The sequence below is a fragment of the Gadus chalcogrammus genome, chromosome 2, assembly GCF_026213295.1.
Source record: "Gadus chalcogrammus isolate NIFS_2021 chromosome 2, NIFS_Gcha_1.0, whole genome shotgun sequence".
In the NCBI taxonomy this organism is placed as follows: Eukaryota; Metazoa; Chordata; class Actinopteri; order Gadiformes; family Gadidae; genus Gadus; species Gadus chalcogrammus.
Window position 1 is genome coordinate 8,770,116 of NC_079413.1, and position 14,680 is coordinate 8,784,795.

The window sequence follows — 14,680 nt, forward strand, 5'->3', positions numbered from 1 at the left end:
CGCCAGCCCGGCCTCAGTAACCTGTTGGGGGAGGAGCTTGGTCACATCAACTCCCTCCGCGTATGTCGCTCCCCTGTCCAGGGCGGCGGTCGAAGTGAAATACCCTCACCGCTCCTGCTCATCAACGAGGAGGGCCGACCTGCGCCGATGCTGAATATCTCTCAAGACCTGGATTTCAATTGTCGACAAACCAACAAGTTGCTCGATCCAACTCTGAATTCAGTCAGCCCATTAGACCTCAGCCCCAGGTGACCCTGGTTGAAATTCTATTTGGATTTTTACTTACCTTGTTTGCTTGAGCACATCATGTAACTCTATATAACTGCTTGTATCATCAAGGGTGGTGGATGGAATCGAGGACAACAGTCCTTCTTTTCATTTTAATGTGGAGCACAATGAGGCAAGGACGAATGAAAAAGGTAACTCTCCAGCCAAAGGAAAATACTGCCAATGGTCTATTACGATGAAAATGAATTCATACCTGTCTGTCTCTCTGTCTGTCCGTCATCAATGTTTTTTCTCTCTTTTACAGACCCTTACCAGATAAGTGCTAACCTGCTGCTAGAAACAGAAGATATAAAACAGAATATCGGCAAATTAAACAAAGAGGTATGGGATGAATCTACTTTTTAATATTGCTTAAAGCTTTGATATTTGTAAATGTCATATATTTAATGAACTGGACCTAAGCATTTTTATTATCAATATAATAACTTTAAAAGTAAGTTGGGATATTCATCTCAGGAAAGATAAATAAAAGTTAAGGGACGATGTTAGGTAATGAGTCATCCTATAGGTAGGGTTTAAAAAAATATATAGATCTAATAGATTCATGCAGCACTGTATAATTATTGAGAACAAAACAAAAACGAATTTTCCCTCGCAGATGTCCAGCCTCAATCAAGAGGTATCCAACTTGTCCAAGGAGCTGCAGGAAATGATGCATTTCCTGCAGAGTCATGTGACCATGCTGCATCAAACCTCTCTGCCATCCAAGTGCTCGTATGGCGTACAGATGGTCCCCGCGACCGGCGGGACCCCCTCCGACTGGCAGAACCAAGTCCCTTACGGTGTTCCCAACTGGCCTACCGGCTACCACCACCATGAGCCCGTCAGCCACCCGGCCAGGAACCTGTGGGGCTGCTCCGAGGCCCGCGACAGTACCCCTCTGGGCCAGAAGGGGAAGCATTTCTGCCACCCATCCGGTTCCATCCCCCCGTCGTGCGTGCACCAGTGTTGCTCTGAAAGCGGCCCGACGGGCCCCGAGCACAGGTTTCAGAGTCGATGCACGGGTCCCTTACAGAGTTCCAGAACCCCGCACACCTCCCCTTACATGAGCAACTTAGCTGGCCAAGCAACAGGCCCGCCCGCACCTCCGGGTCTCGGCCCGCTCTGCCAAGGGTTCCCTGGCCACGGTCCTGAACTCCGGCTGGTTTATAAGACCTCCTTGTCAGCCGTGAGCAGCTTTCCTCTGTGTTCCTCCGGAGGTCTTAGTAAGTCCCATCCCTCTCTGAGCAGACAGGTTGGCACCGGCCACACCCGGTCTCCAGCACCCCTTCCTCACTCCACCACGCCTACCGGCCTGCTTCCACAGCAGCTGGACACCACCTTCGGTGCGTTGACACCCATGACGCATTGTGCCCATGTAAGCATCGCACAGGACAAGGGCCACCATGGAGCCTTCACCGGCCCCAGACAGAACGACCCTGTCGGATCCAGCTCCATTCCCACAGAAACGCAGAGCCATACGCATTCAATGAAAACGCAGTCAGCCTCAATGGATTGCTTAGTTTCAGATCAGCAGGAGTTTAAATATAGAAATGAGAGGACAGAAAATGATATGGTGGATTCTGAGGGCACAGGCAACAGCTTAACCTTACAGGTTGAACCACTCTGGGGTCTGGAGGTATCCAAATCCCCCAAATGATCATAGGACTGTGTTTTGGGAAGACAATGCAGCATGATTATGATCGCTTGCTTCTGAATATCTATTCAAAAATGAATGTTTTTATTTTGATGAACACTGGTATTTACTATTGGATATATGGACGTGGATTAAAAATGTTGCTTGGTGAGCAGTCTGTACTTCTTGATTCGAAATTACACGATCATTACGTTATTTTAACATGAAGATATAGCGAATATCTATACTGCCACTCAGTGGTCATTCAGGGGAGTCACAGCAAAACAAAAATGTAAATTTCGCCCTTCCTTCAATCAGACAAAGGGGTGATCAAAGATATTTGAATAAAGAAATATAGATATTTGTGTTTAAAAAATAAGCATTTTGTGTGCAGATATAGCCTACATTTTTGTACACCGTTACATACATTTCGACCGATTGCAATCCACATTTTCTGGAGCCGCCCATGGTGCACCGTAGGCCTACGGTCGCTCACAAAACAAATCAAGCTGCATTTTCTTGCCTCCTGCCAATAGTTTGTGAAAAGATCTGCCATATTTCCCATGGGTTACACGGGTAGGCTATCCAATTTGGAACATTAAGACTTCTGCATTGTTCATCACAATGATCTAAATCCATATGTTGGGCAATTCTATTGTAGCTTACTTTAAAATATATACCCACCAAACTTTTAAATGTTAACGTTTACAAAGCAGGACTAGAACTGTGTGGTACACATAACTCACTCCGCATCTAATCAGTAGTGTCCAATTGTGTATCTTTTTAAACGATTATTTTGAGTAAACATCAACTGCAAATTGTTTTTCCTTGCAATGATTCATTTAAAAAAAACAATATGTATCCTTAATACGAGAAGGCTCGAGGAGGTGGATTTTTTATTGAATCCGACGATGACAGAAGTGAGGAACAACCATTGGTCGGAAAACCACGGAAGCGTGGGAGGTTCCCGGAAAAGTCCCTCACCGGAAAGGAAGGCCAGGGTCCAAGAACGGAAAGATAGGAGCTGCCGATGTCATCTCCGAAAGACGCCAAAGTATCGTAAGTTAAACTTGTCACAAGTGTGTAATTATAATAACACTCAAGAAATATCGCCGCGGTACTGACGTCTCCTTTTCATCGTTTGTGTCAGTGTGTCCGTATCTATATTATTGTGCTCAGCCAAACAGACAAGTCCACACTCAGGCGATTCTTTTTTTCTTACCAAAACTGCATCGAGATGCTAGCTTTAGAATGGCTAGGCTAAGCCATCTAACCTAAGGGGGAAATAGCAATGGGTATGCATTCGTGTTGTTTGTCACTGGGGAAACGGCAGTACCTTAACAAACGATAGACAGACGTAAATCAACGTTATGTTGCATCTGCCAAGTGTTAAAAACAGCTGACTACGTTTGGCAGTGACGTTATGGAGTGCGCTAACCCTGCTGCTACATCAGCTCACTGTCTAGTGTTACTAGTTGAATAACTGTAGTAAGGCAACATGTAACGTACACCATAGACAAGATTACACCTATTGTTGGCTTGTCTTATGTGCCCTGGGCTTGGTGAACTGACATTAGGGCATTTGTTATTTACAGAACACCGAACGTCGGTAGCTACAAAATATCCCTTTTCAACTAGTTAACCAGCTAGCTTACGCTACATTCACATACAGGACTATGACGTAATTTACTTTGGCCAAGGCGTTGAGGCTGCAGGTCCAAATGAGTATATGTCTTTATCAAGTTGGTAACTTTAGTGACTGGTGAAAAGACTCTCTGTCGATAAGCGTTTGTTCCAAACATAGGCGGATAACGCTTGACCAACATCGATTTATGTTGGTTTTAAATATTGACGTGGTTGACTTTCTATTTTTTTCTCTTTGACAGCTAGACATGGATATTGACAACAGTTATGGACTACATATCTGAGCTTTATCTTACGTTTTTTGCCGACTGTAATGTTATGTCTACGACTCTTTCTGTGGACCTTGTTCACCACAAGCTTGACCTGTCATAACAAAACCAAGCACGAGTCACATCGTTGGGTTGGAACAATTAAGGACAAATCGTATTATTCTACTCACTAGACAAAATTCGTCTAGTCGATGCAATGTAGTTATAATACTGGCTGGCTGCCCACAGGCACACATTCCTAGGTTATCTCTTGATCTGTAAACGGAATATTAATTGCTAATGTTTCTTATCACTTAATAGGAAGGTGAGCCTTGCTCAAGGTCAATAGACCAAAGGGTACTCCAGGTTAGTCTACTTATACACAACAGTCCCCAGCTTGAACGTTCCGCTTAACATAAATATATGTATGATGGTTAAATGTTCAGAAAAAGTTAAATGGAATAGGGTTTTCCAATTTCCAGTAATGAGGTTAACCATAATTATATATCAATCTCACTTTATTCAAAGCATCTAGCCATGAATACGCAAATCAAAATATCTTGTGGGACGATGTAGGGAGATTTTGTTATTCAATCAACAATGATACTAATCTAAACCCTTTTCGTGTTAAATATTAGACTAATATATTATAAGCAACTCTGCTTTGCAACTACTTTATGCAAAATTATGCTTTGCATGAACTGCTGAAGTAAGGCAAATAGCAGGGGCTTGCAACCAATTTTATCCCTGAACCCAGAATGAGGAAATGGTTGCCCCGGTTTGGCAGCGTGAAGTTACAAAGCATAATACTGTCTTGTGCAGATTGGAAAAGTCTGAATAATTTTTTGAGAACTTTCTTCTTCTGGCTTTATACAGAACTGTAGTAAGAGAAGGAGGTGCCTATGATTTCCTATGGGCCAATCATCTGTTGCTAAAAATTATCCTGTGGCTTTTCTTGATTGAATTCATACAATTTTCCATTGGTCACCATTCCTACAGATTTGCTGGATGAAACGACAATGGCGGCAACCAACAGTTCTAGTTCTTATTTACACGATAACCAACTGATTCAAAGGCTAGACCACTTGAGGCCCCACGTGACGGGCCTGAGGGGGTAGGAGCTCCAGCTTAGCACCTTTAAGTCCTCCATGAAGTATCATTCTCTGGTACTCTAGCACTCCACTAACTTGAGCTCAAACACACATGTCAATGTTACTGCCAAACAAACAAAAAGTTACCCCACCCTTGCACTGAAGACAACCTCTGTCATGTCCCTTCTTGCTTCCTGATAACTGGTAGAGTGAGATCTGTGTCGGAGGTGTTTGTTGCACCACTACCACCGCGGTGGCTTTAATGACTAATGCAAACTGTCACCCGCTTACATGCTGATGTGCTGTTTACTTCCCTTTGATGCATGATTCTGGACTAGTACAAGCTGGATATGGCTAATATTGGAACACAACGGCATTGTCCACTAGTGGCTTGTTGCTATTCTGCGGCAGTCCGTAGCCCTTTTACATATGAACGCTGTAAAACTGCCAGATTAAGCAGTTCATTTTTAGTAAAATTAAGTTTTTTTGATACACACAAGACCTGCATATTGAACAATTCTAGTGGAATTCAACCAGTCAAACAGCATTGGAAATGGCTGTATTTTCCTGGAATAAAGTGTTATTTTTGCGGCGGAATCACTGCAGTTGGAAGTTGAACACAATTTGGCCAATCCTTTGATGAACCGAAATGTGTAAAGAAAGAGCCCCTCAGAGTTGGTAGTTGAGACTTCTCAGAATAAAAAAACCCTCAATTACTGTGTTCTGACGCAAACTAACGGGGGCCGTGAATGGGAGGGGATTTGGGAAAGTTGATGTTATGATTCTTGGGTTTCCCACAGCACATTACAGCTTAGGCAGCCGCCTATGCAACACATGCCTGCGTGCATTTTGGGTTATTCATTTTGGGTTCAATTTCAATAATGCTCTTGCGTCCATACGGTCACCTTCTGCTTTCAACTGCTCACTTCAACGGTGAAGTGTGTGTGTGTGGTTTATGAAGGTTTTTGTTGTGGGTCGGGTGCATTGGTTTAGCATATTGTAACAGAACTAGGGATGGGTCAGAATATTCGATTATTCGTTCCCGAGGGTCAAAATTCAGAATTAACGGACGGAACTAATGTTGGACAGGTGTTCAAGGGCATTATCCCGCTTATACCACGGTCACTTGCCATAGAAAATAAATGAAGACCATTCATTTATAGGGGGATTATTTGTTTATGAACACGGCGGATGGGCGCGCAGATAGATCGCCATAAGTAAATTTGTTTGACCGGTTGCCATGGTTATCTCCGTCCGGTTAATTTGCAGTTGCTGTGTTAATTAGCGATGTTGTCAGCTTACTGTTACATTAAACTGTAATCAGATAACTCGGATATATACAAATGATAAATACGTACTCTTAATGTTGAAAGTATAGACCGTCGCGATTCAGCCTTTGTACCACAGTTACTGTAGGGAGGGACTATAGCATATAACCGCATTTTCGGATTACAGTTTAATGCATTTTTCACAATTTAACAACTCTCGTTTTGAGGGCTGAACAGACAATTTGACTGGAATTACTTAGCAGGTAGTTGTTGTTTTGTGTTTAAGATATTAAGTGATTTCTTACCGATGATCCATGGCTGTCTTAGTGAATTTCGGCACACATCGAATAATCGATATTCGTTCATACTACCCACCGATTATTCGACCATGAAAAATTTGAGTTATTCACATCCCTAAACAGGACTAAGTGACTAAACTGACCTTCTCTGACATTGTCCTTTTTGCCTCTTAAATGCTCCTTTCAGTGCCCGGTGATGTAAATGCATTGGGCATCGATATTGGTTTGACAGTTACCTTCTAAAAATATTTTTTCTTTGCTGAGGTTAGGATTAATGGAAAAAAAAAAAGTTGCATACACATACCGTTACCTTTTTTGTGTTAATACATTTATTCTAGGTCCTAACAGGGTAGTAAACCCAAAATTGTGGTAATGTATTTTGTAATCTTCAACACAGTAATCTAAAGCCATTTTAACTACTGAAATAAGACCATCATTTAGAGAAAGAGGGAGCTACTGTTTTTGCCAGTCTCCGCCAACCGGTTTGTGAATTCCACTCTGCCCCGAAAGCAGGGAAGGGAACCCTTCTTTCCTGACGACAAAGTGCTTTTTAGTAAATTCTTGGACATCACCACAGTGAGTTGTTGGTGGAAGTGTGGAGCTCTGTCTGGGGGGGCGGTTGATGTTGACTGTGGCGAAGAAGAGAGGGTTATGCTTCTTGGACACTTTTATTATAATGACACGGTGTGTGGATGTGTGAAACTTCTTCTGAGCAGTGGTGGATTTTTCTGTTTCCGTCTCAGAGAGGAATATGCTTCCCAGTTATAGTAAAATGCAAAGGTGTGAATCATTTCATATACAAAATCGCAAGTATCCGTTTTTTTCTTTGTAAATCTGTGTTAGAATTCTGAGCTGAAACAGGGGGTTCACTTACACTTTAAAAACCAGGCCAGTATAAATATTTCATAGCGTTTCTTTCCATACACCCAGTTTTCACCCTTTTCCTGACCCATATCCTCTGTCTGTCTTTCCAACCCCCTTCCCGTGGAGCTCTCCAGAGACCATTAAGGATGCCATTAGGCAATCTGTTGTAGGCTGCTTCAGAAGAGTCTACTGTATTTGAATGAGCCCGGGGCTTGCGACTTTTGCTAGGGGTTTTAATACCACCTGTGCAGCTTAATCTAATGATGTGGAGGTCGATTGATGAGTTCATACATGTAGGCTCAGGGGAAGAATGTTCTCCCAAGGTACCCTTGATGAGCGTACTACAGATCAGGACATTATCTAGGAGCCACAGATCCTAGTTAATGATGCTGAACATTGAATAATGCCTATTGGCTCATATTTTAGGTCTTATTGACACAATGTCAAGCTTTCATAAAGCCCTTGTCTACATGTTAGCTGTATCTTATGATCAAGTCTTATCTTGGATTAGGATTGGTAATTAAGATAATGGAATCAACATTCAATGAACATATTTAAAAACGTATACATTAACATTTACTCTGCCTAAACGGTGCTGTTTTTAATCTAGTCTTTGCTGTTGAGTTCTTTAAGGAGGTTTGATGAACGAGGGGCATAAAACAGGTGAACCCATGGCCCTTTGGTTGGATTCAGATGCACCATCCATTGACACAGTGAACAGTGTAGCCCTATTCTCCAGCCACCTCTGCTGCTTTGGTCTCTAACGGCCTCCCTCAGCTCTGCTGGATGTGGGAGTGTGGGAAAGGCGTATTGGGCTCCGGTCCAACCCTCCAGGCTTATCGTGGATTACTGATGTCTGTTTAGGGTGGAAAGGACCACAGTTCCTCCAGCCACACACTTGCTAACCAGGGCCTTGGAACAAAAACAAACTCAATCAAGAACGCATTTCAATTTCAAGTATTGTATTCCTTTTGTTCACTTATGTGGTTATGGTGTGCTCGATGATATTATTGTAGATCAGATTCCATTGTTTAAAATACTTATGTTAACACCCCCTTGTCAGCACGAGGAATGCATTTGAGAGTAGTATATAGAATTTATGAAGCATGACGATAATTCATACTGCATGTGTTCTGTCCCTGGCCTCCTCATGCATCGGAGATTAGCCCAAAACGCTGCTTGAGAGGGAAAAAACAAACCGCCTTAACTCCACTAACTGGAGAAATGTTTTCCACTTTTAAACTCACAAACCCTAGACATTTATTAAGTACGATTGGTCTTTTTTGCGTTCCAAGTGAGGAAGCGCTGAAAACAGTGCCTAGTGTCCTCTGCCATCTTCACATCCTGTTTTGACTTAATTACAGTTTCCTGTCCCTCTGACCAAGCAGAAGCTGATACATGCATCATTTAACAGATAGTAAACTGAAGGGAAAGCCAAATAATAACATGTTTTAAGATCTAACACTTCGGCCTAATAAAGAACATATCTGACGATACGGATCCATTCCTTAAGGGACGGGCCGGGCTCTCACAACGGATAGCCTATTGGTACATTTATAATATGGCCGTTTTCAGTGTTCAGTTAAGAATCACAAAGTTGGGCTTGGATACTTTTGGCCAAAAGTAAGTCTGCTTATGTGTTTGCAAGATAATAAAAGATGCAAACATTTGAGTCGTCCTCAATTTTTTTTTTAACTGATTACATTGATTACTGGATAGTGGATAGTGTCCTCTTGTGTCTGTATTGAAAAGTGTTTCTAACTTAAGCGGCCATTTAATACGCATTCCCTCTCTTTTCCAGCTCTTGCTACTGAGGTGTCCTCTTCCCGCGGATCATTCCTCACCTGGACACTGTTTGGCCTTAGGAAACCGCCACCTGCCTTGTGTGAGACTACCCTAAGTTGCCTGGACATCCCCCCCCTCCTGTTCCACTAGAGAAACTTTCAACACAGCCCAATGGCAGGGAGAGGAGGACCGGCACGGACCAACGGCACGGCAGCCAGCAACAAGATCTGCCAGTTCAAGCTAGTGCTGTTGGGGGAATCAGCAGTAGGAAAATCCAGCTTGGTGCTGCGCTTCGTCAAAGGCCAGTTTCATGAATACCAGGAGAGCACAATTGGAGGTGAGGGTCTTATTCCTCTTTCTCACGTTTTTCTTTCCCAGTGCTCCAAGGCTATTGGTGGTCTGGTGTTTGTTGGCGTCCCTCAGTAGATTTAAGAGCTTGTATGTTTGCTAGGCTGCTGAATGAACGATTACAGTAGACCAACCGACCGCCTAGCTCACAAATCCTCTGTTGTCCAAACGTGGAGCTGAAGCGGCAGAACAAGTTTTCTGTACTTGGCTCACCTGGTGCCCCCTGACAAGCGGCTTAATGGATGATAAAACGTGAAGAATAATGTTCTGGTTTAAGAAACAATTAAAAATAAGCTATAAATGACTCCAGCCCAAGGGAGATTTCTGACTTACTGATAAGTTTTTTCATCTATTCACTATGCTCAGTACCCAGACCGTTATGCCTTGTATTAAATAGAGCTGTTCAATTAAGAGTGATCTGTTTTTAAAGTTACCTGTGCTGTTTTCATTGATGCCAACTGTTTTGATACAATGCTTATTCGCAATCATTTGTGTTTTTTTTCTTTACAACTGTTGCTGCGGGCCTGAAAAAAGTATTGAGAATTATTGCTCATAATTATTTTCAGTCTCTGAACATCTCATTATGTTTTTTTTTAAAGCCCAGAACAAAACATCTACCCCATGTCAACATTTAGGAAAGTATTTTGACCCTTGTTTGGTCTACTTTGACTATTCTCACCCTTGGTAGTGCAGAGTTTTATCAAGGTCCAAAAATATAAAGTTACAGGCTATTCTCTGAGCTGATCTCAGTATCACTAAACACAAATGTTTTGGGAAAAGGTCCAAAGGTTTCCTTGTGCTGACCAAAGTAATCAGACGCTTTTGTGAATGTATTTTTTGGGGGAGAACAATGGAAGCCAACGACAACAACAATTTTAACCCATATTGGTAGAGCGGTGGGAAAAGCGATGTTGCCTTTGATCGTTTAAATTAAATGTTGAAAATGTCAATAATTATAATACCTACTCCTTTAATCTGAATGATGTTGTGTACACAATTGAACCACACACCAGCATCAAGCGGCAATGTTGGCGTAGTTCTTCAATGTAAACTGTGAAAATCAGCGGGAAAGCACGAGAATCCTTGTATGCTAACTTTGCTGTTGTTTTCTCAAAACACAAGTCATCCAATCAGTGGGGCTGCAGTGTCGCTAGCTCGACCCACTTAGCCGGGTTTGGTACCCGGTCAAAACCAGTGCCGCTTAGGCACCGTGTCCTTTAAAATGAAGTCGCTGGGGGTACGAATTTAGTACTACTATGAAATAAATCCCATATTTGATTGAATTGCCTCAAAGGGAGCCGATGCGATACATTATTGACTTAAAATGTGATGGATGGGAGACAGAACAGTGGAGTTTGGCCTGCTGAAAACCAATGAGGCAGTATTGACTAGACACTGGTTCTTACATTAAATTCAACCTTATATTGGTATATTTTAATCTATGGTGAATAAGCTGGCCAAAGGTTTGCGAGGCATATGTGGTTTATGACTGGAATGAGTGTGCGTTAGCCGTAGACGTTGACCCCAGATGCCCCGGCAGGACAGGAAATTTATTGTGTGCTGTTTAACAAAAGTGTTCAGTCCTTCTATTCATAAACCTGTTTCCACCACATTCCACACATAGGTATTTTGCTTGGCATTTGCTCAGATGTCAGCTGTTTTTATTCGATAAATTCTACTAGTTAGCATTGTAAATGCATCCTGCGTGGGAGATGAGGAAGGTTAAGGATAATTGTATTTTTTTGCTAATTGTGTATTCATTCAGACATTTTTATTCAGGTCGAAACAGAATACTCTGACACCATGGCTTCCTTCCACTAAGTTCTTCAGGATGTAAAGACAGGATGCCTGTTGCTCACACTGACCAAAGACTTTAAAGTACTCAGCATTTTCTTCTGTTTTACTTGGTGGTCAGCTGCCATGCGCCTGCTCAAAGGTTCCAAAGCTCTAAAATATGCGGTGCCTACAGAACATACATTTCCCCTGTCATGTGATGTGACACAAGGGGCTGAATAAGCAGGAAATATTTGGAGCGTGGGCCTCTTCTTATCACTCTTGTTGGGATAGAACTGTGGACTACATGGTTAAAAGTAAATAAATTGCTCATTTTATTAAGCAAACCTGACCTTTTGATTTCATTACTATGAGTTGAATTAGAAGATTACCTTTAATTAATTGTATTTTTCTTTGGAATCACGTCAAAATGATGGGCGTTTGACTGATTGATATTTCCTTGACTTCACTAGGCGGTAATAAGAGTGACTGCATCAAAGTCCAAACAATGCATCATTGTATATGGCTCCCTCTGAGAAGATCCTTCAATCTTTCATTGAAATGATCACGCGATTCTAACGCGGCGTGTGGCTTGTCTTTCTCTCTAGCTGCCTTCCTCACACAGACGGTATGCCTGGACGACACAACAGTGAAGTTTGAGATCTGGGACACCGCAGGACAGGAGCGCTACCACAGCCTCGCCCCCATGTACTACAGGGGCGCCCAGGCTGCCATCGTGGTCTATGACATCACCAATACAGTGAGTCAGGCGGCCCGCTTCCCATTCAAACGTATCATAGCCCATTGACGGCTGATCAGTCCAATGCAATGCGAATGCAGTGCGATGAGTCTGTGATTGGTTACGTTCATAATAAAGCTAAGCAGTATTGTTTTAGATATAGGTTTATATTGGATCTCCGATTTGGCCTTGCGGGATTGACTTCAGTACACAACGCATCTGTTTTGAAACGTGCATGGGAGTGGTTACAATATTTTTCTGGCTTTCACTTATCACAGATGTTTTAAGAATTTGATGGTGGAATAGTAAACATATTAATGTATTCTGCTGAAGCATAGCAACCAGGTGACTGTGGGACAACAAAGTTTGTACTAGTCTATATTCAGCTTTCGAAAAAACGTGTGTGTGCTTGATATTTTGCTGTATATTTTGTGTGAATAGTCTAATTATCTTACCCGCGTCCTACCCTTGGGCTTAACAATCCTGTCCACGGTATGTTTACTTAAATAATGAAATGCCACGTTTCTTATGAAGGTTTTTGCGTTGTGCTTCTGCCACCAGGATACGTTCACGCGTGCGAAGAACTGGGTAAAGGAGCTCCAGAGACAAGCCAGCCCCAATATCGTTATTGCACTGTCAGGAAACAAGGCAGACCTGTCCAACAAAAGAGCAGTCGATTTTCAGGTACAGTCCCCCGATTGAAAATGTTTAACTGCATTTGTATCAATTAATTTGCAATTGACAATGCTCAATGAAATTTTTCTGTAAAATATAGGCCAAAAATAATCTGCATTAATAACTGATCGATATGAAACCACTGTCCACCTGTTTTGCTTTTCAGGAAGCACAATCCTATGCAGACGACAATAGTTTGCTCTTCATGGAGACGTCAGCCAAGACTGCAATGAATGTTAATGAGATCTTTATGGCGATAGGTACGTACTGAACAAAGCCACCAAAAAAGGTACGCTACGATTCTATGCGACGATTAAATAATTAATTGACGGCCCATCCTTTCTCATGTCCCCCCCCCCCAGCCAAGAAGCTCCCCAAGAGCGAGCCCCAGGGGGCCGCCGGCGCGGGCGGACGGGCCAGAGGCGGCGTGGACCTGCAGGAAGCCGCGCCACAGGGCCGTGCCAGCCAGTGCTGCGGTGGGGGGAACTAACTGACGTACTGGAACCCCAAATCAGATCGATCGCTACGAACCCACCCACAGTATCAAGCAACCAGTCTTCGATATCAACCAGCTGAGAAAAAGCGCATCCCATCGATCCAATCAAACCCATGGTCAGACCCTTAAGCAACACAGACCCTCATTGTTTGGCCCGAACCCAGTGACCATTTTCACCAATGAATCGACCAACAAACCAACTAAACAGAACAATGCGCTTGTATACCTCTATATATATGTGTCGATGTATGCATACTGAAAATCTATACCAACAAGAGCGCCACAATGATGGATACCTCGAAATAACCAAGAGGAAAACTTAAAAAAGGTCCCCAAGACGGAAGCGGGATATGATCCGTTTTCCATCGCACTTCGTCCAGCCCTCTGCTGCTCCCCTTTCTCTTCATCAGTGGCTAGGTGAGATTCGGCACTAACATGGCGTTTTTTTAAGCAGAGCGCCCAAGAGGCTTATCAGCTCTCTCTCGCCCTGTCTCCTCCTATTCCATCTCGACCATGCACCAGTAATCACCGCAGTATTTTCAATCATGGTCCTGTGCCACTGTTAGAACTCAAACCCTCTTCTTTGTTTGGTCTGCAAATGTGTCAACCGTCACTTTATTTTTTCCTTCATGGATGCTGGTAGGCTGCTTGGATAGGATGGAGTCTGGGTTAGAAGAAAACATAAAACAACAAAAAAAAGATGGATAGGGGAAAGATTAACTAGATAGTGGCGTTGTAAATTCACGCTTTCATTGTCACTGTTTATTACTTGACAGATTATCCGGTCTGATTTGTGTTTTTGTTTGGTTTTATAAAAAGGCCTAGACCAACCAAGAATTGATTCTCACGTCTTGATATCCGACCATAAACATTCAATATACCATTATTAACCATATCACAGGCAAGTTATTTTTAGCATTGTTGTACTGTGTTTGAATCATGAGTCAAATGCATAAAGCAAGACACGTTTCTTGACCAAAATTGAATTGTGTATCGGAAACATGTTGCTGTATTTGTATCTTTTGTCAAGTATATTACCAATCAGTAGTTATTGTCAATACAATATCTTCCCACTCTGATATATTGTCATCAATTATTTTTGTGATTGAGGATGTTCTTTTTTTATTCATTTTTATTTTTTATTCTATGGTATTAAATGCACTGGTTCTATCTCATCTCCATCAAATCAGATGTCATCCTTAGCTTAATTTTCTATTCCTTACCACTTTTATTTTTGTAATATCGGGAGGGCTTACTTTTGACCGGTGTTGTCACACTCTGTAATTACGTCAACAACTAGCACAACAGTATCTCTACAGCATCGTGTGTGTGTGTGTGTGTGTGTGTGTGTGTGTGTGTGTGTGTGTGTGTGTGTGTGTGTGTGTGTGTGTGTGTGTGTGTGTGTGTGTGTGTGTGTGTGTGTGTGTGTGTGTGTGTGTGTGTGTGTGTGTGTGTGTGTGTGTGTGTGTGTGTGTGTGTGTCGTAAAGATGAGGCAAAGGACATTTTAATTTTATCAATAAACAAAGGGGAGGTATATTATGTCCGT

General features: G+C 42.4%; 2 protein-coding genes across 2 annotated transcripts in view; both read left to right on the forward strand.

The window, feature by feature from the left end:
- The window catches only part of kcnh4a (potassium voltage-gated channel, subfamily H (eag-related), member 4a), a 26,196-nt gene extending 19,541 nt beyond the window's left edge, over positions 1-6,655 (forward strand). The window contains exons 13-17 of the mRNA XM_056608947.1: positions 1-248; positions 340-419; positions 533-609; positions 887-1,708; positions 6,641-6,655. The exon at positions 1-248 is cut by the window's left edge and continues 126 nt beyond it. Of these exons, the coding sequence (XP_056464922.1) occupies positions 1-248; positions 340-419; positions 533-609; positions 887-1,708; positions 6,641-6,655 (1,242 nt within the window). The remainder of the gene's footprint in view (positions 249-339; positions 420-532; positions 610-886; positions 1,709-6,640) is intronic.
- Positions 2,873-14,544, forward strand: rab5c (RAB5C, member RAS oncogene family). The gene is made up of 6 exons (XM_056579299.1): positions 2,873-2,962; positions 9,119-9,439; positions 11,832-11,983; positions 12,524-12,646; positions 12,804-12,897; positions 13,000-14,544. The coding sequence occupies exons 2-6, from the start codon at positions 9,274-9,276 to the stop codon at positions 13,125-13,127; spliced, it is 663 nt and encodes a 220-aa protein (XP_056435274.1). The 5' UTR covers positions 2,873-2,962; positions 9,119-9,273; the 3' UTR covers positions 13,128-14,544.
- The last annotated feature ends 136 nt before the right edge of the window (positions 14,545-14,680 follow it).

What these genes read in the sequence shown, in the direction of transcription:
- rab5c (XM_056579299.1), top strand. Translation starts at nt 9,274, where the DNA reads ATGGCAGGGAGAGGAGGACCGGCACGGACCAACGGCACGGCAGCCAGC. An exon ending in TCTATGACATCACCAATACA is followed by an intron (nt 11,984 to 12,523) that starts GTGAGTCAGGCG and finishes TTCTGCCACCAG; the next exon opens with GATACGTTCACGCGTGCGAA. An exon ending in TGAGATCTTTATGGCGATAG is followed by an intron (nt 12,898 to 12,999) that starts GTACGTACTGAA and finishes CCCCCCCCCCAG; the next exon opens with CCAAGAAGCTCCCCAAGAGC.